Raw genomic sequence first — 27,358 nt, 5'->3', positions numbered from 1 at the left:
GATCAGCTGCAGATGAGCCGATCTAAGCTGACGGCACAGCAGGTAGCACTGTAGAACAGAGCTCAAGAGCAGCCCTCCTGGTAATAGGCCTTATATGTAAGGCACAGTGTTTTAAATTTGATCCGTTTTTCAACAGGTAGCCGGTGGAGCTGTCTAAGGCTCCCACTGGCAGAAGCAGCGTGAGGTAGGTCTAAGACCAGGCGACCTTGCTGATGTTCAGGATGAGAGCGTTACAAAAATCCAGCTTAGAAATGACCAGGGCTAAAATAAGTTGGTTTAAGTTCCTCCTGAAGAAAAGGAAATATTTTCTTTAGCATTTTCATAGACCAATAACATGATTTAACCGTCTGGTTAACTTGTTGCTCAAATTATAACGTTCTGTTGAATGTGATACCCAGATTCCTGACCAACGAACTCGGGGCTGGGCAATCGTTGCAAGATGTAGGCCACCAGCGTGAGCTCCATGGACTAGTGTCCATGCCAAAGAAAAGAATTTCAGTCTTGTCTCCATTCATTTTGAGCCAATTATGGCTCATCCAGCTATTGATCCTACGCATGGAATCTGTCTTCCACCTCCTTCCAATTCTGGTACACCGGAATGATTAGCTGAGTATCGTCTGCGTAGGATACCACTTGGAAGCCAAAAGAGCGAACCCGTTTGGCCAGTGGAGCGACATAAAGATTGAACAAAGTAGGGCTGAGCGACGACCCTTGTGGAACACCACAAGGGAGTTGAAATGGTGTAGCCTCAAAGTCGCCACAGCTCACCGTAATAGATCTATCCTTCAGGAAAGATTTCAGAATATCAAGCACCTTGCCTCTTACTCCAGCTTGACAAAGCCACTGGAGCAGGAGTTGGGAGGTTATGGTGTCAAACGCCACAGAGAGATCCAATAGAACAAGGATGGCTCCTTCTCCCAAATCCACTTTTCTCCGAATAATGTCAGCAGCAGATATCAGGGCAGGCTCTGTGCTGTGAGCTTAGCAAAACCCATGTTGTGATGAGTCAAGTGCGCCACTTGCCTAGAGAAAAGCGGCCAGTTCGGTATTAAGATGTTTTTCTAATGTCTTGGCCGTGGTAGGTAACAAGGAGATAGGGCGTAGATTTGTCAGGTCATTGGGTTCACCGCTGGGTTTCTTAATAAGAGGGATCACAATGGATTCTTTCTAAGCGGGGGGAGAGCCCTTCCCTTAAAATGTCTAAATAGACTGGTTCCAAGGCAGCAGAAACCAAGTTAGACGCTAATTTTAATATCCTAGGAAGAAAAGGATCATTCGGTGAGCCTGATTTAACCCCTTCCAATAATTCAGAGATTCTATTGGCTGATAAGGGGGAGAAAACAGACAACGTTGCACTGGAATCAGAGGGTAAAGTGCCATCCACATTGCCTCCGTCGCCTTCCGAGGGAAGACAGACGAAATATGAGTGCAGCTGAAGAATTTTGTTCTCAAAGAAGTCAGCAACTCTTTGGCAAAAAGTGGGAGAATTCTCAAGCCAGGAGGAGACTGGCGGGTGGGTCAGAGTATGAACCCCTTTGATAAGTTCCTTAGCTCTATTCTGTGCTTTCCTAATTCTACTGGAAAAATATTCAGTTTTAGCCTTTTTAATGACAGATTTATAGTTCTCAAGAGTGGTCCTGAGCTTACCTCTCTCCTCTACCGTTTTATGGCCCTTCCATCTGCGTTCCAGCCGCCGATAGATTCTCTGTAGATTCTTAAGTCCCTCTGAGTACCAGGGAGAGGAAGGGGTCTGCCTCACCCTGGGATTAAGCTTCACCAGCGGGGCAAGCCTATCACTGGCCGTCCTGAGCCCAGAATCAAAGTTCTCCAAATTGGAGAGGCCCCGCACTCTAGCGTGGTTCCATCCAAACTTCAGGGCCAAGGCTAGACTTTGTTCCTCTGCCGGGGGGAGAGGGGGTGGGGAGGGGCAGAAATGGCCTACAAATCATTTGCCCCCCCTGGGGAGCGGCCCTTGCCCAAGGGGCCGTTCCCCTTTTAGAAATTTACACCCCAAAAAATAATCCCTGGTGTCTAGTGGGCATTTCTGCTGACTGATCGCATTGCGATCGGGCAGCAGAAATGCTATGCAAGGTCTTTCCTTTTCTTTCTTGTCTCTCCCACCCCCCCTTCCAGGATTGCGAGGTGACCTCTGATGAGGTCAGTTCGCGATTTGCACGCTGATGTCATTAGACGTCACTGGGGCGGTGGGGAGGGTCGGGGTGGAAGGGGAAGCGATTCCCTTTCCATCCCCGACTGGGGGGGGGTGGGCTGGGTGCCGGACGAGCTGGTCTCATCCGCCTGGACGAGTCCAGCTCGCCCCAGGCACCCTTGGGGTTAAAACCTTTAAAAAGTAATATCTTGACTTGTGCATATTGGATTTTGCCGTTTTGGTCTTATTTTATTCAGATAAATATTATCTATTTTCCTAAACTGGTGTGGAGTACTTTGTTTTGGTGTTTTCACTGTGTTACTGTATGAGCTATTGCACAGATACTTCACTAATTACCTTCTACGTGAAGCCTGCCTGCTCTGTGCCAATCTGTTGCAGGGTAAGCACAGGATAATTTGGATTGTGTTGTGACTTACCCTGACTAGGATTTTGATCCCTACTTGGACAGGGTGCGTACCTCTGCCAACTAGAGACCCATGTTTCTAGCATTCTTTGTTCTGTTTGAAAGTAGTGAGATTACACCGATCCAGGGGAGCTTGCAAATTATTCAAGCAGGGAACATTCATGCATTTTTCAGAAGGCATCCATCAGTCCCCCTCAAACATTTTAATGATGATGATGATATGCTTTATCAGGAAAGGGTAACAGAGCAACCTTCCCTTTCAGAAAGAACATTTGCTAATCAAGATATTTCATTGTCCTTAAAAAGAATTGAAGGTTTTCCATCCTTCTTCAGCTTTTGACTGCTGAACAGTTTTTGAGAAAAGAAAAATATAAAACTGCCACCGTTCAGTCAAATCTTCAGGCACGTCAGAGTCAACACTCTGCATTCTTTGACATCTAGGACACATACTCAATATTTCCTTTCCTTAATTGCCACAGAACATGATAGACATTTGTTGCTTTGTGGGAAGATTTCCAGTTTACTGTCCTCACCTTCATCATCTCCTCAGCACCTACAGAAGAAGAGTGAGTTTACTACGTCCGTTTCTACTTACCCTCCTTGCACTGTGTTATATTGCAACAGAGAAGTGTTACGAGCTAAAGCTTCTCTGCAGTTACAGTTATAATGACAATCTGTCCTTTCAAAGGTACAGGGGTGTTGAATTAAAAAGAAAATCTGCTTGTCCATGGGACAGGCTGCTTTTTAAATCTACTTGTCCTGTAAAAAAAATCTACTTGTCCTTTGGTACCATGTAGTGCAGCAACAAATTATGGCAGCAATCTCATTATGTAAGCTCTGATAATAGCTTCTCTGATCATGCCAGGGCTAAAACTATAGTAGGGCTTGAATACTTGCAATTTCAATCCCTACTAAATTAATTTCTTTATTTTTCTACCTTTCCGCAGATCTACGTACCGGGGCTGGAGGGAGTAGTAGGCAATAGTTCCAGGGCTGGAATGCCTTTGAGTCTGCAAACCTACTAACTTGCATGTTTTAAGATGTTCACTAGCTCTTCTCTAATCTTTTCCCATTCTGGGAAAGGTTGGGAATTTACTCCTGACAGCTGTAGAAGTAGAAGTTCTTCTAGGATTGGGAAAAAAGTGGTTGGAGTCAATGTGAACTTGTATACTCTCAATGGATTTTCTCATGTGCATATCTACACATGCATGTTTCCTCATGCTAAAATACACAAATATTCTCTAGGAGTACGATTTCCTGGTCCGCTTCTCTAAGTTCTTGTGAGTTCATGAAAGCCACTAATTCAAAGACATAGCATGGGTTCACTTTTGTGACTGTCTTTAAGAATTGGGTCTCTAATTAGGTCTGGCATTGACCTAGACCTTTTGTTTTTATTAAAATTGTGGTCACATTCTGTTATTCTTCAAGAAGCATACTGGAACACCACGTAGTTTTGTTCAGTGCCAGGTACTACTGTGACAATCAGTGGCTAACAAAACTGGAGGGGGCCCCTTTGCAAAGAACATGGAGGCCCCCCTCCAAACTCACTCAGGGCAGGTGCTATGCTGAGGGGTTACCCCTGCGCTGCAGGGGCTGTGGGATCTATGTTACACCACTGGTTTCAATATATGCTTTTTTGACCCCAAAAAGCAGTTTGGGCTTTTTGCCAGTGCTCGTTACAATGGTGGGGGCCTGACAGCTCCCACAACAATAAAGTGTTACATAAGCCAGGTCAAAACAAGGCATGCATTGACGAAACCAACAGACTCACAGCTAATGTCTGTCGGTTGGCTTTACTAGTGCTTGTTTAGCAAATAATCATCACTCTTGCTTACAGGCTTCTGCAAACATTTGCATATAATCAGAGAGCATTCTAGGAGCATTATACTTAGCTTCATATTGTTAAACGTTTCAGATGTGTGTACGCTTTTTTTTATTTTTATTTTTTTAATTTTTTTATTTACACTGGACCACTGTCAGTAGTGCAGTGTAATCTTAAAACGTTTATTCACAGTGCTCACCCAAATAATAAAGGCTTTTCAATAATGAACCATAAATACAAGTCCCAACACTATCAACATATGGACACGCATATTACCTCAACTGCAGATAGTCCTTTCTCTGTAAACTGGCAGCCAAAGTGTTTGTGCTGCAGGGGGTTAGGCCTACTTGTCCCAAGGACAAAATAAACACAAAAACTTGTTGCCTGTGAGCCCAAACAATATGTCCCTGGCTTCGGGCGATAGGAATTCCACATCCCTGAAAGTAGTATCACAATTATGCTTAGCAGAGAAGATTTTCTTCGGTTCTTCTATCTGCTTATTCCTCTTTTAAATCAGAAGATTGATCAAAAGAATAGATCCCAATAGCGGCCCAACCTTCTTCCCAAAATGGCCAAATGAGTTTAGCCTTGATGACCAGCTGGTCATTGGTATCACTCAAACAAAATCTGTTTGAAAGTAGATGATATCCAAGAGGTTAACGTGTGCAGTAATGATTATTTTCTGGTTGAAAAATACCCCTCAAAAACATCTGTTTTCTCAGTATAAGGAGCCCATATACCTCCTTGGCTGTGTATCTGACAGGCGTGTCCCACTGGTGCTCCTCTCAGCAAAGTGATCCTGTATCCATACATTTACAAAGGATTCATGCCTTGTTTCTAATATGAGGGTTAGGAATTTGTCAGAGCAGTTTTACAGAACTGTGTAGTGCAGTCATTTATATTCCAAGACCTTTGCTCCTCCAACTTGTGTATGGCTGCTTTAGGAGTTGTTTAAATGAGGAATCTGCAGGAAACAACATCCATTGGAAGAAATCATTAATTGCATTTGGTTCTCTTCTTTATAATGGATACAGCATCTTCCTGCAGATTCCACACTGAACCTCCGCCTTCCTTTTTCTGTGGGCATGTTATTTATTCAGTGAAGATCTTTCTGAGTCACTTTTGGTTAATCTAGCTGTGTCTTCTGTAAGTGCGGTGCTCTCTGGGTAAAGAGAATTTTTGAAGAACTTTATGCACCCACTTGTCATAATATGAAACAATATCCTTCATCTATGAAGGCCAGAAAACTATTTTCTAGAACCTCTTCAGGGTTCCAAACTCCTGTCGTTGTGCAAGGCATCTTCTAGACATCCTTGCACTTCAGTGCCATGTCAGGGCTCTTAAATTGCCTGTATGAGGAATCAAGATCTGTGAGGTTGCGAACTAGCCAAATCTTTGGTGTCCGAGCCTAGGCTAACCCTCTCATGGGCCTGTATAAGACTACAAATGTTGTATCATTTTGTCAGGCCGCACCACTATGGAAGTCATTTTGCCCCCTCCCCACCATTATTTAAGCTGCATCCACTTCCCCAACCCCTATCAAGCTGCTTCTCAAACCTGCTTTTCATCAATCTTGATTCTGGTTTTCGTCATTGCAACTTTCCTAATTCCCCTCTGGTTTCAACCCATACCGGCTACTTTGCAACAACAGTCTACCCTTGTAGAGAAGAACCATCTATGCAGGATCAGTTTCAAGAAGTTAGCACTTAAGCATTAAGGACCGTTACGAGGTCTAAGGAAGGGATCAACCTTTACAACTCATGCATTAACACACAGTGCCAGTTACCAGACATTTACCATGCAAATCTTTACCACACAGGGTAGGTATAGTTAAAGTGCATATATATATATATATTCCCTTAAAAACCTAAAAACTCAAAGGTTACAGGGACGTTATAATTAGGCTCACATTTCAAAAATACCAAACCATAGAAATTCACCTGTTAGAGTTATCTCTAGTAACTATAACTCATGCCCTAAAGTAACTATAACTTGCGCCGGTTGGATTTTGGTCCGAGCATTATTGTTGTCATAGAAACGTCTTCTCCAGGGTGCAAGCAGAAACTGAAAAAGTGGGCAATTATGTGGCTTCCTTAAAAGATTTGGCGTCATGTGAATTCAGAGGCCTATCTGATTCACTCCTCAGAAACCAACTTGTGCATTGCACCAATGATACTTGGGTTCAGGAAAAACCTTTGGACAAAAATACCACTTTAAAAGAAGCAATAGAAATTGTAGAGGGAATGGAACACACCTTTGGCTGGGTTACTGAAATGAAAAGAACACTTCCCGCTATTTTAGAGAGAGTAACAAGTTCAGGATCAGGTAAGAAAACCAGCAAAGACCATAACAAAACTAAGACTATAAAAGACCTGCCCACAAAATTTCTGGGGACAAAGATTTGGTCTTTGGAAAGGACTCTAAATTCAAGTGCTTCAAATGTGGTAGTTCCAACCATTGGTTTAAAAGCCCCAATTGCTTTGCACACAATGTTGTGTGTCAAAGTTGTGGTAAGAAGGGGCATTACGCCTGTTGGTTTAAGAAAATGTATGAGGTGGGGGAAGATGACCAGAAAGTCAAGAACAAAAATGTCTGGGTGGATCACCACCCTCTGCCCAATATAGCGGAAGCACTGTCCCTGCTCAAAGATGCTAGCGTGCTCAGTGTGATGGATCTTTCTGCTGCCTACCATCATCAGGGCTTGAAAAATCTACTCGACCACTTGCTATGGTGTGTTTTATTTTATGAGGTTGAACTATATTTCCCTTCTGGCAAGTGGACAAACAGGTGTTCTGTTCAGTCAGGAACTGAATTAGCAATTAAGATGCCTTTAAGTCTCATTCTTGTCACATTTGCTCTGGTTCAGAGACAGAGGTCAAAAGTCCGGTTGTCTTCTTGCAATGCAAATACTCTTTCTTGTGACTGCAGAGTTCCAGGATTTTGTAAGGTGAACTGTCTGACCTATGTGAAATGAAAGGCTTTTGGTGACAGGTTTTTCCTGACACACAACATTTATATAACTAAGTCAACTTTATAAACATTTCAAAATATATTTCAGTAGCTATGAAAGACCCTTTTTTGTACTTCTGTGTGATGTGATATTTTAATAGGATCAAAAAAAAAAGTCAGAACACTTTATTTGGTGATGTGCAAATGATAAATACTTTCTGAAACCCAATTTCAGAGATTACTGATAAAACTATTTAGTGTATTAAAAATAAAGCTGCAAGTTAGTGGGAAGGTTTTTGACATTTCTTAGAAATGTACTGTCTGTAAAAGACAGTGCCCTACCACATCATGCTTTAGTAATATATTTATTAAGAGTGAGTGTTTATACATAAACTGAGAAACACTCCTGCCCTGATGGCAAAGCTATTAGTAAACTAAGAGGCAATGCATGGATCATGTCTAACCTAAATGTAGGCTAGATTTTATATACATGGAGCAAATGTTTAGTGTATTTAATCAAACAAAAGAGGATTTTCTTTTACAACATAAATGCTGAATTCACATATTTGAAGGTGCCCTCATATGTGAGAATGAAGAAAAAGGGGACTGTAAAATACAATATTTGCCTAGGATCACACAATTTGAGACCTGTTTCCGGGTCAAGTACATTACAGTTAGGTCGTGTAGGTTATTCAAGCTACTCGACCTGCAGGTCTAATAACATTTTAATTATTTTTCGAGGCCTGATCATGGACCACTGCATGAGGATTTGAAGGCACTAACATCTTTCATGACACCTCTTGGGGCTTTTAGATTTGTGAGGCTGCCTTTTGGGCTGGCCTCGGCTGCCGCTTGTTTCCAAAGACTTATGACAATGGTGCTTAAAGAATTGATTTTATGATGTTCTTCCAAGATAACATCTTGGTATATTGGAAGATGGGAAGGACACACAGACTTAGATATTGTACTGTGGCAGGTTCTGGCAAGACTCAGAGACAGTGGCCTCTTACTTAAGAGAGAAAAATGTACATTTGGGGCCAGTTCTGTCTCTTATTTAGGACACACAATTTCAGGGAGTGGGATAAGTCCTAAGTTGGAACTGGTAATATCTATTTGAATGGACTCAGTCGTATCAACAAGGATCAAGTCAGATTGTTCATGGGGCCCGTAGAGCATTATGCTAAATTTATTCCCATTTTTGCCAGTGTGATCCAACTGATTAGGCTAGTCCTTAAGAAGAGAGCATATTTTGAATGGTTGAAAGATTGTGTGAAGGCATTTGGTGTGGTTAAGGAAAGCATAGCCAAAATGCCTACTTTGGGGCATTTTGACCGCTCTAAGAAGACCTATCACACAGCAGTGCAGTGGCATATTATCCCAGAAGGTGGATGGAGAGTAGAGAGTTGTTGCCTTTGCCTCTTGCTCTCTGTGAGGTGCAGAGGAGTGATACTCTATCATTGAATGTGGGGCTGTGCATCCTTTCAAATATTTCTTGTGAGTCTTATCATTTGTCCTAAGAACGGACCACAAGCCTTTAATTCAGCTATTTGGGGTCCAGGAATATTGATAATACCACACCCCGCATAAAGAGGTGGGTGGAAGGTTTGCTTGAGTTCAATTGCCATGTAGAACACGTGCCTGGAGCTAACAACTTACTGACAGATTGTTTGTTCAGGTTACCAGTAGAAAGAGATTGTGGACTGGATGTGGTCGATCTCAAGATCTGGTGGGTCAAGGAGACAGCCATAAATAAAACTGAGTGGGAGGTTGAAGCTGAAAGTGATGGAGTGAGGAAGCAGTATGTGGTGACTGGATGACCTGGTTTCAAGAACAATTCTGAGGAAGCCAAACCTTTCTGGGGAGCCGAGGATGAGTTATGCATTCTCAATGGGGAGCTGTATCGAGGGGAGGGTATACTTCCACCGTCTGACCTATGGGGAAACATTGTTGACCTGGCTCACAAGGGGCATCTGGGAGAAATCTAAGTCAAGAGTAAGCGAATGTTATTGGTGGCCTGGGGTGGGCAGGCAAGTTAAAGGGATGATTATAGAATGTATCTAATGAGCTGGGAGTGATAAGGCTAGATCGTCTGAACTGTGGAGCAAGTTAGGGCTGGACATTGTGGGCCCATTTAAGTTGTTACCTTCTTCCAAGCGATTTGTATTGGTCCTGGTAGACTACACCTCAAAGTGGGTCACAGCAAGTTGTGTGGATTCTCTTACAATGAAGCATGCAATTGAGTTTTTACTTGTTTTTGAAGCTGTGCCTAAGACCATCATAAAAGATAATGGAGTGCAATTTGCCCTTCTTGAAATTAGAAAGTTTCTGTATGACCTTGCCACTAACCACTACTGCACACCCTTAAATTCTCCCCAGGCAAATGGCTTGGTGGAGAGCATGAATCATTTGGTCAAGCCTTGTTCTCAGACTGTTGTGAAGATTGAGTCCCTTTGAGAGAGGTACTCCGGGAAAAGTTCTGGGCACATTTAAATACGCAAAATTTGGTCACCAAGAAGTGTCCTTTTATATGCCTAAAGTTGGCAGATTAGCGGGCCGTAACTTAAACCCTTCTTAGTTGGATTTTAGGAAACAGACACAGAAAATTGACACCCAGGCTGTCCGACTTCACCAGCAGAATAACAAGAGACAATTTGATGACAGACATGGGGTACGTAGTTGTGAATGAAGTGTAGAAAATGCGGTATCATAAAGAATCCTGTGTGGTCTCCCTAAGGAAAATATAAATTCCTAGGTCCAAAATGCATAATCCAAGTAAAGAAAAATGTGGTGGTGGGTGATGGAGGGGTTGTGGTGTAAGCCCCGTTTGGCGAGGGGTACAACAAGGCGTGCATCCAATGAGGGCTATGGTGGTGGCTATGATGAGGGTGATGATAAGAGAGGAGGAGTGTCGGTGTGGGTGGTGGACCACAAGGGGGTTGAATTACTATAGTCCAACACCCAGGACATATTGTTTGGGGTCAAAGACAACAAGGTTTCATGTTGTTTTGCCCTTTGGACAAGAAGGCCCAGCCCCCTGCAGTACGAACTCTTTGGTTGCCAGTTTACAGTACCACATTATGGATCAGAAAAGGACATTGTCTGCAGTTAAGGTAATATTTGTGTCCATATTTTTGTCAACAAACTTTATTGCATTTTCATGCTATCCGGCTGCAATACATAATGCTAGTTTAGTTTTGCATGCATTCCACAGTGTTAGCATTGATAAACATGTCCTGAGTGGTCAGTCTGCAGGATCCTTATTTAACCACAGTCATCAGTTATGATAAATCCAACATTTTGCAATGTTCAAATATCAGAAGTACTGCATTTCGGACACTCTTAAACACACAACTAACATTCCCCATGAACCCCCTGGCTGCCCCTGTCATGCATCAAATGATGGGGCTGACCTGATATCACTTCTGGTAGGTGTAGGCAGTTGAGCGATAGTTATAGGCTCATCTTACAGTAAGTGGTGACAATCCGGAGTATATCCCCAAGAGTGAGGCCATTTGGGCTGCTAAGGGAAGTCCTTTAGTTACCACCAGGTGTCTGGTCCTCCGGATCCCGTAAGGAGTCTAGTAGGGTCTCCCACGCTTGTGCCGCCTCAATGGAGCCCTTTTCCCTCCTCGCATCCTAGAGTTGCACCTCCACCTTGTGGTCCACCGTTTTTCTAAATTCTGTTCACTATGTATATAAGTTAGGGCCTCTCGGGTTCTTCCAGTTTCTAGCTATTTCCCTTTTGACAAGGACAAAAGTTAGGTCTTGGAAGCGGATGGTAAGTTTATTCTTAGCTGTGTGTGGGAAACTGCACAAGAGACATTGCTTCGCTACCCAAGGGACCTCCTGCTCTATGCTAGCAGTCAGTGTCTCTGTGATGCCCTTCCAATAAGCAACCAATTCTGGGCAGCCCCAAAACATATGATAAAACTCTGCTCCTACCTCTCCACATTGTGGACATTCAGCTTCTGCTAGTGGGAAGTATCTATTGAGTTTCCCAGGTCTGAGATAAGTCCGGTATAGGATTAAAAAGGTTAATGAGCTTAAATTTGGCATTTCTGGTAATTTAGTGGCAGTGTATAAGATATCCTCTCAGTCCCTATCACCTATGACCTTATCAAGATCTGCCTCCCACCTGCCTTTCAGCGTTGTCAGAGGGGCCATGATATCCCCTTGGTAGTATCTGTAGAGGCATGTTATCAATTTATACGTCCCTGATGCTGGTAGTAAGCTGCACCTGGCGGCTTCTTCAAAGAGAACTCCTACTGTGGTCACCTTCACTTGCTGCCAGTCTGCCCCAAGTCCTCCTGGGAGGTGATTCCTCAAGGAATCTGTGTGGAACATCCGGGGAGTATGGGATCCGGATACATGACTTGTGAAGGCTGGGAGCCCCGCAGCGCTGTACGATTTGGAACTCTGTGGTGTCTATAGTTCCAGGGGACGAAAGGCTAAGCGGAGCTCTGGCCAACCTGTTTACCTCCAGAGCAAACAGGGGAATATCCCTGCCTAACGACTGTCTGCTTGCCACCCACTGCATGAGCCCTTACATATGTGCTATTAAGTAATAAGCCAATAAGTCCAGGACCGCCAGCCCCCCTCTGTCACTGGGCATTGTAGGCTAGCTAAGGCTAGTCTACGTAAGCCCGAACCCCAGATGAAACTCTTTACTGTCTTATCTATATCACGAAAATTGGAGGTAGGAGTCCAGACCGGGAGCTTTGTGAAATAGTATAGTAGGTGGGGCAGACCTACCATTTTCAGTAGTGCCACTTTGCCCACTGTCGAGAGTGGCAGTGTCACACAAAAGGGGATACTGGTCTTAAGGATTCTAATTGCCCTGCCTATATTTCTCTCTGTTAGGTCATCAGGGTTATGGTATACCCAGACCCCTAAATATTGAAAGGAATCAGACTCCCATAACAAGGGTCCCAAGTCCTCCAGGGGTTGCCTCAGGGTTTGCACTGGGAACAGGCAATGTTTGCGCCAGTTAACCCTAAGTCCCGATAGGGATCAATAGCGGTTCAACCTACCGCGGGCTCCCCTCAGATCGTTCAGGTCATCCCGGAGGAAAAGAAGCAGGTCATCCGCGTACAGCGCAATATGATGGGTATAACCTCCAGTCTCGAGGCATCGGCACACGGCTCCCGTTCGGGCCTCACATGCCAGGTGCTCCACAGCCATTTGTGTTCATATGTTAATCCTGTTCAAACTTGTATTTATGGTTCATTAATGCAAAGCCTTCATTATTAGGGTGAGCACTTTAAGAAAATGTTGTAACCTCGGACTGCCCTCCTGACAGTAATTGATCTATCTCTTTATTAATATCCTGATGCCTCTGACTAGACCTTTTTTAAGGACATTGCAGTCCAGTGACAGCGCTGGCATGGGGCGGGAAGCAACTGTGAATTGCATGGGTTCTACTTACATTTTTTTTTTTTGGGGGGGATCCCCTCTGGGAACCCACCACCAGAGCTAAGGGGTAAGGGTGTCCGGGGGGCGTGGCCTGGGACCAATGGAGCTGCACCCGTAGTGCGGCGCTCTTGGACCACAATCCAGGCCCGAAGCTTAAATCCTGCCATAATAACTACCGGAGGTCTTAAAAGTTGAAGAGAAGTGATCGGAGACTATACAGCACAAGTAGAGACCGAGGCGATACATTTTGGGGCAGAGTTTACCAAGAAAACTCCCCCCGACAACTCCGCGGCTGCCGTGACCTAAAATGGCGGCCGCGACAGAGCAGTGAACCCGCTGCAGCCGCAGTCCGCGGCTGAGAAGGTACGAAGGTCCCGTGGAGGTGAGGGCCCCCACATCATTTGTTGGTGGATACGAGGGGCTCAGACACCTTCACCACAAACGGCGAGAGCAACAGTATGAAGCGGAATATCAGCGAAAGCGGCATAGCGTGGGGCCTATGGACCACAATCCAGGCCGAAGTTTAAAACCTGCCATAGTGACGACCGGAGGTCTTGGGGATTGAAGAGAAGCGATCGGAGAATATACAGCACAAGTAGGAGCCGCGGCGCCCCACCCTGGAGCAGAGATCACCCGGAAAGCTCCCCCCGAAAACTTCGTGGCTGCCGCAACCCAAAATAGCAGCCGCAACAGAACAGAGAGCTCGCTGCGGCCGCGGCCCTCGGTTGTGAGGACACGAGGGGCTCGTGGAGGTGGGGACCTTCACGCCATCCATCGAGGAATACAAGGGGCTCAGACACCTTCACCACGAACGGCGAGAACTACATTACGAAGCGGAACATCAGCGAATGCGAGTAAGGTGGCGCCCTCAAGCCACAATCCAGGCCCGAAGCTTAAATCCTGCCATAATAACGACCGGAGGTCTTAAAAATTGTAGAGAAGCGATCGGAGAATATACAGCACAAGTAGGAACCGCGGCGCTCCACTTTGGGGTAGAGATCGCCCCCCCAAAAAAAAAAAAAAAGTCCCCATGACAAGTTCGCGGCTGCCACGAAGCAGGAAATCAGCTACAGCCGCGGCCCTCGATCCATTGAAGAGTGCAAAGGACTCAGTCACTTTTGCCACTAACGACGAGAGCAACAGTACGGAACATCAGCGAATACAGTGTAGGGCAGCGCCCTCGGGCCACAATCCAGGCCCAAAGCTTAGATACTGCCATAATAACAACCTAAGATCTCAAAAAGTGAAGAGAAGCGTCTGAGACCTGTTACAATGCTAAAACCAAAAAAGCAAGACAAATCACCAGCGGGGGACTCCCCGCACACTGAGAATCCACCCCCAACGCCAACCAGAGAATCGCAAACGGGGCACGAACAACAAGAAACAACACTGGACACTGTGCTACTGGCTATTAAAGATTCCCGGGAAGCGCTTGAGCGTAAAATCGATAATCTCACCACAGATCTTTCCCTTTTGCGAGACGACCACTGTAAATTAAAAGAAACGGTGGGTTTGCACGAGACCACGTTGACAGGAGTATTAGCGGAGCACAAAGGCTCATCCTCAGAAATCAAAGACCTGACCACCCGGCTGAAAACATTGGAGGCGAGGGCAGAGGATGCAGAAAACCAAACCCGACGGAACAACATCAGATTAGTGGGGGTTCCGGAGGGGGCAGAGGCCTCCGCAGCTAATATAGAATTATTCCTAGAACAGTGGCTCAGAGACACGATAGCATCAGAAGGCTTCTCACCATTCTTTGCGGTGGAACGTGCCCACAGGATCCCTGGTGGACCACCCCCACCAGGAGTCAGGCCACGGCCAATAATCGCTAGATTACTCCACCACAAAGATAGTACGTAGTCTCTATCACAATCCCGCCAGCTAGGTGAGATTCAATTGGATGGCCAAAAGGTTATGATATTCCCAGACTTTACGAGAGAAACACAGGCGCTAAGGGCATCCTACATCGCAGTAAAACGAACCATGCGAGAGCATGGTATAAAATATGCCATGCTTTTTCCGGCAAAACTCCGAGTGGAATACGATAGCAGAACCCATTTTTTTCTCACACCTCAGCTGGCGATGGAATGGCTTGAATCGCTGAATATCCACTGCAGAGCAACTTGCGACCGGACATTTTGAAACCCCGGGAAGAAACGTAGCAGATCCCGGAAAAAGACCACAGATCGATCGAAATGTCAATCACAACAGGAGATGCGTGATGCGGTGGAAACAGCAGCAGCATTAAGCGGGGGAGACTTCCACACACGCCGGACCCCAGATGCTACATCAGACGTTGACTCAAACTGCGAACAGTCCTCAATATCCTGCCAGGACACTCTCGTCGGCTTGCCCTTGATCACCCCAGGAACGGCAGACGAGATTATCTGACCTCGCTAAAAGAACAAGTTGGCAAGTGAGCGGACAATTGTGGGGGAATCTCAATCTGTTAGGGACATTGATAAGACCCAACCGTAAATATAGAGCTAAAGGAACCTAGATGTCATTTCTTAACCGGCACATTACATATAATCGGGCCTGGGGGAGAGTCCGGGACGCTGCCTCTTGGTCTCTGGCACGCCTCCCTCCAATAGGTTGATAATTAGGATTACAATAGTTGTAATGGTTTGGACGGGGAGAGTTGTAGGTACCGGTCCTGGGGAGAGGGAGTTACAAAGGGGGTTTGATTCTGGTTGTGTTTTCTTCAGGGTTTATCAGGCACATCTATCTCACAGCCCAAACGGTTCACACCTTAGATTACGAGACTCAATAGGTTTGTCCAGTAGTAGTAATAGAGCGGTGTTAGCGGACCGTCTCCACACCCCTCCCTAAATTATGACCACAGAATACAAGATAATCACATGGAATGTCAGGGGCCTAAATAACATGTCCAAGAGGTACAAAGTTCACAGCTTTCTTAAACGAAGGGGAGTGCACATAGCTATCTTACAAGAAACTCACTTGTTGGAGCAGGAGACCAAGGCCTTGAAAAAGCGCTGGAGGGGACAAATATTCTCCACTAACCACTCAGCATTTGCGAGGGGAGTGTTGATATGGATCAGACCAGGCGTTCCATTACAGGTTCTTCATACCTTGATCGACACTGAGGGGAGATACGTAGTAATATCTGGTAGATTGGACGGGAGAGAGATAACTCTTGCGGGACTATATGCCCCAAATCACGAACAGGGAAAATTCCTAGAAAGATTATCACTGACCATGAGCACACTTCTCACTAGCACTACATTAATAGGAGGAGACTTTAATTGTGTAGTGGACACCGCAATGGATAGATCGCACCCACCATTGTCACAATCCGTAACTCATAAAACAGCACTGCACTTCCAGCAGTGGCAAAAACACTGGCAATTAACGGATTGTTGGCGCAAACTTAATAGAGAATACTCTTTTTATTCAGCAGTTCACGACCTGCATGTACGACTGGACACCGTTCTGGCATCTCCAGAGGTGCAATCTGTGGTGGCGAAGGCCAAGTATCTTGGCCGCACCATCTCAGATCATAATCCCTTATTGATCTCTTTGGCCTGGTGCGGCGAAAGACCTTTGATTCCCACTTGGCGCCTGAGAGCAGAGTCACTTGAAGACAAAGCTTTTAGAACCCAACTGGGCACGCAGATTACGGAATTCTTCAAGAACAATGCTGGAACTGCCTCATCCAGATCTGTCGAATGGGAATCCTTTAAAACAGTGATCAGGGGATATTGTATTAGTACTACTGTGGGAGTACGGAAAGTGCTAGAGACAGAACTAACTGATCTCGAGAACTCCCTTAGGGAACTCGAACGTAAGCACCCATCACAACCCGACCTCTCAACACAACTAGAAGAGACAAGGACTAGAATAATATAAATTAACACTAGATTGTCATGTTTCGATTACAAACAATACTTGGAGAAGCAACATACAGAGGGCGACAGAGCAGGCGCCCTACTGGCATGGCTGGCCAAACTGCCCCAACTTCAAACCATAGTGGTGGAGTTGGAGACCACCCCGGGTATAAAAGTATATGGACAGAAGGAGATCAATACCACCTTTCTTAAATATTACTCAGAGCTGTATGCGCCTCCCTCCGAAATACTCAGCGACGCTCAATTACAAGATCTGGGGAACCTCAACCTCCCAGCATTGAAAGGGGAAGATAGAATAGCCCTGGCGACTCCCATATCACTTACAGAAATAAGGCTGCAATCCAGAGTATGGCAAGGGGCAAGGTACCAGGAGCAGATGGTCTCCCTCTACCTTACATATCAGGACTCATTAACCTCCCAGCTCAGCATCTTATATGCAGAGGCATGGAATAACAACAGCTTACCTCCTTCCACTACAGAGGCAATAATGATTCCCCTTCTGAAACCTACCAAACCCCCCACAGAAGTTCGATCATACCGCCCACTATCAATGTTGAACTTAGATTATAAAATACTAAGCAGGGTACTAGCTAATAGACTTCTACCATATATGTCCTCATTAATCCATCAGGACCAATCGGGATTCATCCCAAAGAGAAGCACTGCCCAAAATATCCGTCGATTGATCTCACTCCTTCATGCCCTACCCCCTGACGCAAATAGAGCAGTAATCATCTCGATAGATGTCGAGAAGGCTTTTGATAGCCTACGATGGGACTACCTAGAACGAGTGATGCTGCAGCTAGGACTAGGAGAAGGATTTGTCAAATGGACGAGGCTTCTCTACACAAACCCCACAGCGAGAGTACGCACTGGCCGTACAATATCCCCTTCCTTTGCCATAGGTAGGGGTACAAGACAGGGATGCCCGCTTTCACCTTTGCTTTTTGCATTGGCAGTTGAACCTCTCGTCCAATCAGCTAGGTCCCAGAGATTCTACGAAGGCATTACAATCAATGCTTGGACGCATCATATTGCTCTCTATGCGGATGACATGTTACTTTTCCTCCGGAACGCAGAGACCGATTTACCAGGAGCAATGACAATGTTAGACAACTTTGGAGCCGCATCTGGACTCCGGATAAACTGGGGGAAGTCGTCCATTTTTCCAGCTGCTAGGGGTATCGAAGAACCAATGGACAATCGGGGTCTTCCGTGGTCCCCGTCCACATTCAAATATTTAGGGCTCAATATCTATCACTCCGCTGAGGATTTACTAGAAGGGAACATTCAGAGCACAATTAGGAGTATCAAAAACAGCATGATATTCTGGCAGACACTCCCGCTAGCGGTTACTGGGAGAGTTGCACTGATTAAGATGATAGTGTTACCTAGAATGTTATATTATTTTGTAACCATCCCACTCATTATACCGAGGGTGGTATTTAAAACAATTTCGTCCTTGATTACAGGATTTATATGAGGAACCAACAGACAAAGGATAGCATTGCGCACCCTCCAGAGAACAACAGCAGAGGGTGGTCTGGCTGTTCCTGACTTTGAATTATACTATTGGGCGAGCCAACTCCAATGGCTGGCGCGATTCATCAGGGCACCCCCAGTGGGGGAAGCACTGAGAACCCCTCTCCACTGCCCCCGTGATAGAATTCTGGGCATTCTACTAAACCCCAAGAAACAGAATAAAACACTTCCGATAGAATGGGAAGAATCACGTCACTGCTGGGAACAATACCTAAAACGAACACACACTAGAACACCGTACTCGCCAGAGGCCCCCATAATCTGTATAGGAACCGTCACAGGTAATCATGTAATAAGGGGTATCACCCAATTCATGGCACTTCAGATCGACACCATAGGGGCTCTATATAATAACGGGAAACTGTGCACTTATGCAGAGCTGCAGGAAAGGTTCCAGATACCACCAGGGCTGTTCCTAACCTTTAACGCAATTGCTAGGACTCTTCGTAGACAATGGGGTACAGGACTAGAAGAGCCCCCCAGACATAACACCTGTGACCAAATATGCACTATAGGAGACCAAGGGAAGTTGATTTCAGGGATATATACATCTCTACTAACTAGCATATGTCTTCCCTTAAATAAACTTAAGACCAAATGGCAGGGGGAACTGGATGTTACAATAGATGACACACAGTGGACCAGAATAACCACACACATATATACAGTTTCCATAAATGCCAGGTTTAAATTAATAAACATATATGTTTATCACAGAGCTTACTTAACCCCCTGTATGATATCAAAGATTTATGGTGTAGAAAATGCCAGCTGCCCCCGATGTGCAGAACTAGCAGCAGGGTTGTTGCACATGCTCTGGAGTTGCCCACTAATTGGGGACTACTGGATGGGGATATTTGAAGCACTCTCCACTTGCACGGGCAGAAAATTATCCCGATCAGCCATGGTGGCGGTTTTGGGAGATTTCCCTCGACCCAGCAAGCATAAAATCACAAACAGATTCATAGACCTGGCTTTGATACTTGCAAGGAGAGAAATAACTTCACACTGGAATGATCCGAAGGGTCCACAGATAAATCGTTGGAGAAATGCATTAATCAAGTGGGCGGAAACTGAAGGGACAGTATTACTAAGGGAAACACTCAGGGGCCTAGGAACTAGAGACAATGCTCAGCACTGGAACATGATACTGGCGAATTTTAGAACACCTGACACTTCTAACTCTGATGCGGAGGCAGATTTATCAGAAACAGATCATGTATAATTGTTCGAGACATTCCTGTTGAAGATCGTACAAGAGACCAAATAAGTGATTCATTTGTGAACCGAACAAATACCTCTGTATAATTGATGGGAAGTGCGAAAGGGGAGGGGGAGGGGGAGTTACAAAAGATGGGAAGTTATTTGTTTTGTATGCGTTCATGCAATTATAAAGCAATAAAAGAGATCTTAAAAAAAAAAAAAAGGGGTAAGGGTGTCCGTACCCTAGCCCCTTTTCTTTTTTTTTATATATATTTTTTTGGGACTAGTCCCAACATGGCTGCCAACACTTCCTTGTTGAAGTGTTGGCAGCCAATCAGATCTCTGCATGAGATCGGGAGGTGTCGCGAATCCTTCAAATTCCCAGATATACAAATTTGGATTTCCTTTAATTTCTCAAACTACTGAACGGACTTAAACCAAACAACAAAAAGGGCTCTTTCCGGACCAAGAGCTACCTTTCTGCCAAATTTGGTGTAATTCCTTCCAGTGGTTCAAGTGCTATCACTGTTCAAAATTTCCTTTGGGTATTAACATTGGAAGCACTCCTTTTTTTCAACCCCTCCTCCCCCTTTTATCTCGGCCCCCACTTGACAGATCACTCTGAAACTTTCCAGAGAGCAGCTGACGTGACTGTCAAATTTTTTGTTAAAATTTTGTGAAGATTCGTCAAGCGGTGCCAAAGATATAGGAGAGTAACAAACAGCTTTTTCTATAGAAACTAGGTCCTAGCTGTAGCTACCTAGTGGTGACCAAAAATGTGCGATAATTGCATGCATTGTAGCGTGCTACAGCCCTAAGGAATGACACTGTATTAATGACCCAGGGATGCCATGACTCTTCCAAGAGGTCCGAAGAATGTATGTCTGGACTACTGATTTCCTGCTCACTGCATGACCGTGCACCAAGCGTTTGCGCATTGCCAAGGTCTTTTTTTCATAATAACCGGGGCATAAGTGTATAAGGTGATGTTTGGCCGGCCTCCTTGATGTGTCTACCTCCAGGGCAGGTCATTAACAGGCGAGATATGTGGTACTTTATCAACCTCACTAACATGGCGTTAAACTAATCCTGTTAACATTTATGTTAGTCTCAAATGTCCCTTGTCAAAATACAACTTCTTTTTACTTTCCTTAAACAAAAATTGGGGCACATTTAATAAACGTGTGTTTTGACAAATATAAAACACAGTTACAATGAGTGCTTTTGTTTCCTCTTGTCCAGTGCAGTACCATGGAAAGCAGTGGTCGGTTTGGAAATCCACGCACAGATCTCTTCAAATTCGAAGCTGTTCTCCCGGGCCCAAGTTCAGTTTGCAGCACCACCTAATTCGTTGGTTTCTTTTTTTGACGCTTCATTGCCTGGAACTTTACCAGTAAGTTGGCTTTCATTTAATTTCAGTTATACGCAGATTACTTCTGCATTTTAAGGGATTGCCCTGTTTAGTCAAGTAACTGTCTGTTCCTTGAAAGCATGGTTTGCTTAGTTAAAAAGGGTGCAATTAGGAACCTCAAAAACTGGCAGTACTATGTAAATAGCTGTGGTAGCCATTGCACATGAAGGTGGCAAAATCCAACAGTGTGCAACCCTAGCAAGTTATTGCTTTAGTATTCTAAATTAGTATGTCGTGCTAGCACACCTTCAGTAAAGAGAACAGTCCATGCACCCACAAAGCTGTAAAATAGGAAGCAGCCACAAACCTTTGGTATATAGTGTAAAGGTTTCATTTTGTCAGTGCAAGGGAAATTCGAACAGACATTTGTAAGACTTGTAGTTGGATGTGTTAGTAATGTGTTTGGAGATACATCATATGTGTATCTGATAGAGACTTCTGGCTGCATCTTCCTTACCTTTGAATATTCCCCAGGCCTCAGACTGGATCCAGAAATCTTGAGCGTTACTTCTCCGTACCAGTAGGTTGGGCCCGAACGACTCAGCCTCGTCTGTGCCGGATGTGAAGTGCACGGTGTCTATACAGGCGCCACCCCATCACACTGACTTCAGTTTCTTTCTTTCTGTGCCATTAGTGCAGATGCAGAAGAGCTATCTGTCATTTTTTAAATAGATTTTCGATGTTTTAACGATGATAGGTTTTTAATCCTGTGGAGCCCGTCACAGTGCTTTCTGGATTGATTTAGTGCACAGGCTTGTGCCTGTCCAGTGGCCGATGGGCTCTATTTCAGCACTTGCAGTGGGGGAACTTAGAGTATCATGATATCCTCCTGCTGGTCCATCCTGCCCAGCCGGTACTGTTTGCTTGACTTTCAGGTTAGGGTTGGGTGCCATTTACACCTTTACTGTTATTGCCCCCCTGCCTGGGGTCTTGTTGGTTCCTTTTCTTATGTGCTCCTTTCCTGTTATGTTATCCCTGGGGGGTAGCCAATAGAGCTTTAAAAAAGCTGAGGATTGTTGGTACTTGGATACTCCCCCGTCATGTTCCATTTTAAATGTTGTTTATTTCTCACTCTGGGAAGGCTAGCGGGTTTAGGCTGTTGTTTACAGTCAAATATAATTCCCCTAGAGATTTTTTGGCTTCTTATGAGGTGACCCCTTGGGCTTTGGTGCTTAATTCTTGGGTTGTCTTGGGGAGCTGTGAAGCCTTTGCTGGGGTTCCAACGTGACCAAGACCTAGGTCTTATTCCTGTTCTCAGTCTCCAGGGGGAATAGGAGGTGGGGGCAGCTAGCCAATGTGCATTGACTGACATTCTCAAAGATGGATCTCCCACATAAAACTGAGGAAGGTTTTGCTGAAGTCCACTGCCTTGCCACAGAATTCGTCAACAGCATGCAACCTGCAAGATGTTGAGAATCACCAGACACCTCTGTTTGAGTAAACAAGAGCCCTCTTTAAGCCCTCTGGTGCTTGCTTTCCTACAGTAACCCCACACTGACCACTGCATCCAGCTTCAATGAATCAACTGGAACAACATCGAGTTATTCAGCAACAAGGCGATCAAGTAAGGCGGCCGGTGGGATGTAATTAGCAGATAGCAGTAGATTTCTATAAATGTACTGTGGCCTGTGAATAAGTAAAGAGGTGAGTGAGAAGAAGGAACGTGCTATTGTGCACGGGTATGGCAGGAATATGGCATTCAGTTCATTTCATAGCTGATAATTCACAATTTTGCGGCCTCACTCGTCTAGCCTAAACAGCATTGAGCAATCCGGTGCAGGGACTAAGGGCCACTAGTGAGCTATTGCTGAAAGGACACAGGCTCCAAAGGGAAGCACAAACTGCACTGGCTTAAGGCTGCCTGCCTTCGTGCTACGCAAAGGAGAATGCAGCCTATTGTGCTTCCCACCACACTATCTGCACCAGGCCAGATGATCTTCCTATTCATAGATTTTCACTTGCCTTCCAGTACCTGAGTCCCTCTAGGTGGCCAGGGGACTTGGGGGCCCGAGAGGGGGTTCGAACCAGAGGACTGCTCTGAGCCTGCTCACCACCTGCAGGAGCTGTTGCGAGCCCCACCTCACGCCAAACATTTACTACACACTACTGCCTTGACAGTCGGGTCCAGTGTGACAGACACTACACCTGTTCAGTCCTTCAGGACTTTTTGGTCTTTGTTAGTTGTCAGACCCACCTCTGGTTAAGCGGCAGCAACTGCAAATCTCAAGGGAGGGCTGGGAAGGGCCTACGGGACGGGGAGGAGGACAGGGAAAATAAACAAAAATAATAATTAAAAAAAAAAGCTTACCTTTTCCTGACGCTGCCTGCCGCCTCACTCCTCTTCTGATGGTGTTGATGTCCCAGCTGGCCCTGGGACACTAGCACAGGCTCCCCATGCAATCCTGGCACTGCTCTCATGCTAAACCTAACAAGACAGCAGCGCCAGGATTAGTCTGACCACCTTGTTCTGCTGCTCAGACACTGCATGGGGGTCTGCAGTTTCTCCAACCAGGCTGTGTACCACAGATGGGTTGGAGAAACCTAAGTGTGCATGTCAGTTTGGCTTGCCTGAGACAGCTGGCCAAACTTACATGCGCACTTAGTGCAATGACTCCACTCCCCCTCCTCCCCTCTCCCATAGACCAGCCCCATCCCTGCTGAGCCAGCAGCTGAAAAATAAAATGATCACAAAACATTGTTTTATTTTTCAGCTGCTGTCTTTTAGCCGGGGGGCGCATCTCCTTCTCCATTGTGAAGGAGCCGCCCCTGCTCTGATGGGGGAGTGCTTTGTTATCTATTCTAAGTTAAGCAGTCTGCAGCTAGAAGTCTCTTTCTGATGAACAAATGACTTACTTTAAGTAATTCCTTCTCTGATGGAGTCTCTGGGCCTGATTTAGAACTTGCGGACGGGTTATTCCGTCACAGTGGTAATGGATATCCCTGTCGCCCTAATCTAAATCCCATTCCATCCTATGGGATTTAGATTTCGGCAGAGTAACCCATCCTCAGAGTTCTAAACCAGGCCCTCTGTTTAGCTGCAGATTACTTAATGGCTCTCCCATCCTCCCCATTCTGCAAACTGAACTTCTCCACCTACAAAAGTCCTTGTTGGCCAGTAGTTCTGGCACACTAATTACAACACCTTTGCGTGGCTCCCTGCTTCTGGCACAGAAACAGTCGCATAGAAACTGAGATCGGTGTCCTGGGGTGGTGCCTATGTCAGCATAGCACACTTCACATCTGGTGTGGCCAACGCAGAGCCATTTGGTTCCATCTACTGGTGCATAGAGGTACTGCTGAAGATTTGCAGAGCCAGTCTGACACCGAGGGAATATTCCAAAGAAAGGCATCTGCCGGTAGATAGTCTCTACCAGATAAAGCGTCACCGCAAATAAGTAACTTATTCATTATAGTATGGAAGTGTGTGTGCAAATAAGGGAAACATGGTGCATTACTCAGTCCCAGTGCTGTTTCCAATAAAGTTAACACTGATACAATTTCATGAGAACAGAACAGTTACTCAGACCCCAGAAACATATTTCTGTCCACCCAGATGCTCAAGGAATATGTTAGGTAAAGATTGTATGATTTACATGGAAAATGTGAATACAATAGTTTTAGGAAAATGTTTTTCGAGGCAATCTGGGTGCGATTTAGGGAATATAGTTTATAAGTAATGTAGCGAGTTAGTTCCGGAGAGAGGGAGTATGGTATACACCTGGAGGCAAAGCAAAAGTTACATGGATAATTACTCTTGCTTATAAGCTTGGTGAGTAACATACCTACACATCATGGATTTGGAAACAGTGAAAGGGCAATATTTGTATGTAAGTTGCATTATCTGTAGTAGATTTATACCAATGTGATAGATTCATGCAGCGTAATATTATGCATTGTTAGGTTGGTGTAGTACGTTACCATCCCTTCACTTGAGGATGGAGCAGATGTAGGATGTTTCATGAAGGTCTTGAATTTTTGTTCTCTGGTCTTTTTGCCAGCTGGGATGAAAGCGCAGTAAGGAGTTCAGGGTTGTTTGGCATGACTAGTGGTTCGCTGAGCTCAGGGTTAGTAAGAGGGCGTAGCAGGACAGGTTTTGAGAGAGGTAGAGTTGATGTGACATGGATTGTTTGAAGACAAGGGTAAAATATTTTTATAGGGCTCAGTGCTGCAAATTCATCATTCATATTTGTTTAATGCTATACAGTCCATTTCTAACGCATCCATCGCATGGATATCTGTTTAACCCTATAGTCACAAGTAAGAATCGGGGCAGATGTACTCAGTTTTTTGTGCTCCATAAAAATCTGCTAAAATGAGTACAATTCATTTGGAAGACAATAAACATGTTATTCAGTGCCCAGAAATCCCTGGGTTGAACGTGCAATTTACGAATGCGTATAATTCTAATGCCTAAAGTGATTGCTTATTTTAGAGCCACGTAAAACAGCTGAAAATATAAGCTTCTTTAAGAACACCTGGCCTGTGTTACTTCAAAGGTAAAAGAATACTCTTTCTGTCTGAACAAATCTCTGCTTCTGGCATCATTTACAAGGCTGTTTAAAGTCATACCCGAGTCATGTTCCTCTGCTGGATTGAGGGATGAAATGTGGTGCCTGGGCACGTCAGTTTACACAATGGTTCTATTTCATGTTCAACAGACTATCTGGTGACACTGCTCTATTGTTTATGTTTGGCATTTCTAGTCCATATTTTTAATTTTAATACGCGTTTTTCGATGTGACATATGACTCAAAGATTCTGTGATCTCCCGTTGGCAGTGCAGGCGTTTGACTTTAAGACACAAGATGGAAGCAGAGGTTTGGGGGTGCCTAGAAGCCTCCCACTGCCACCAGTAATGCCAGCTCTGCTTTGCGGTCTTCTGTGCACTCATTCATCCCGAGCCAGATCGGCACAGTGTGTGCCCTTAAAGATTGCCTGGGGACAGAGGTTGTAGCTTGTTGCAATCTTTTATGTGTGGCAGTCATAATGAAGATTTGAATTGAATAGATCGACACTATGACTGTTTAGATGTGTGATTCTAGAGTTTGCCTTGCTACAGGGTTGCTGCTGGGAGAGCTACTGATGAGGACGAGGCATAATATTTTCCGAGAAGCGTTATACTCAGAGATGATTTTGAAGAGATGCTTCACCTAACATGTTATTCCGGTACTGATCCTGAATGATATTGAGGGGATTATGAAATGTAATTCTGTACAGCATGCTCCGCTTAGCAGACTGAGAACAGAAAGATTTGCATTTAGTTATTTAAGTTTGCAAGTTTTCAGGATTCTTACAGCGTGAGATGACTACGAGAACGGAAAGGTTGTGATGAAAATCAGTGATTCAGACTAGGGCTGTCTGATCTCTTTTATGGTCGAGAGCGCAAGCGCTCTGGCCTGTTGTAATCTCTCTGTGCTCTTTGAACCACACCCACTACTGCTATTCATTCTTTGTTGTGCTCCTCTTAAATGCTTCATTTTTATTGGTGCATTTTGTGAAATGTCCCTCCTTTGTGTGCCGAGTTCCCTCCCAGGCGATTTAATTAAGTGAACATTTTTGTTGGCCATCACACCACTCCTTCTCCTGCTTGTGATGGCCCCTCCACCGGTTTCGGTTTGTCTTTCATCTCAGCCGCAATCCTTTCTAGACATTCACGCAGAGAGCCACTAACTCTCACGCTCATGGCGGCCGTGCCACTTTGAATTGGCTTGCTTATATCAACTGTTATACTTTTCAATTTATGTGGCAAGAAAAGTCCAGTTAGGAATTTACAATGCTAATAGCGCTAACTCGGGCAAACGTGAGACCCATTGCGTTGCAAATGCTTGTTTTAAATTGTCCACCACCACCTTTAGTATGTAGATCTGGCATCTATCAGAGGGAGATGGTGACCCCCCCTACCCCAGGGCCCATCTGGCTTCTGGACAGGTGGGAATAATAGCAATGCAGGAGGTGTGTTTCCTTTCCAGGCTGGACACACCCCTAGGGTGGCCCACCTGAAATTCACACAGCTTTAGAAATTACGCCATCTTGTGTTTGGTGGAATTTAGGAATTCTGGGACAGGGTGATGCCCACTGGCCAAAGGAAGTGCACATCTAGGGGGTGTATTGACCCTCCTAGATGGCCACTTCCATTGGGGATTGTCCAGTCACAGGCAGAAGTTTTGCAGAACGTCCTCTCCTCACAAGGCCTGCCTGGCTGCTTGGCAGATGACAGTTTTTTAGGTCTCAAACTTCCCTACTTATAGTTCATTTACAGACACCAAATATGATTTAGAGTCTTTGGCGTATTATGCTTCTTTTGAAGTGCCTCAGTTCACACTTTCTCTTGAAAAACAGTTTATCACAGCAGGAGTGTCTCCAAAGCTGATAGTCCCACTACACAGGTCATGGGAATAACTAGATTCACATCTTGATGTCGGCCAGAGTGATATGGGTCCGCAAAGGTTAGCCCAGGGTCCCCAGCTCTACCCTTTATGGTTTTCTCATCAATCCCATCTCCTTCCTGAGATGTGCCCAGGCCCTTTCCTTGTGATGTCTCACTAAATCAAAGAGCACCATTTGAAGTGTACAG

At 45.0% G+C, this 27,358-nt stretch overlaps 1 protein-coding gene across 1 annotated transcript in view; it reads left to right on the top strand.

Annotated features, from left to right (window-relative positions):
- The window catches only part of GATB (glutamyl-tRNA amidotransferase subunit B), a 684,248-nt gene that overhangs the window by 130,960 nt on the left and 525,930 nt on the right, over positions 1-27,358 (top strand). Inside the window, exon 2 of the mRNA XM_069242652.1 lies at positions 20,616-20,766. Coding sequence (XP_069098753.1) covers positions 20,616-20,766 — 151 coding nt within the window. The remainder of the gene's footprint in view (positions 1-20,615; positions 20,767-27,358) is intronic.

Source organism: Pleurodeles waltl, chromosome 1_2 (genome assembly GCF_031143425.1).
Source record: "Pleurodeles waltl isolate 20211129_DDA chromosome 1_2, aPleWal1.hap1.20221129, whole genome shotgun sequence".
NCBI lineage: Eukaryota > Metazoa > Chordata > Amphibia > Caudata > Salamandridae > Pleurodeles > Pleurodeles waltl.
Note: the sequence above shows the minus strand (reverse complement) of the source record. Positions and strands in the feature narration are given on the sequence as shown.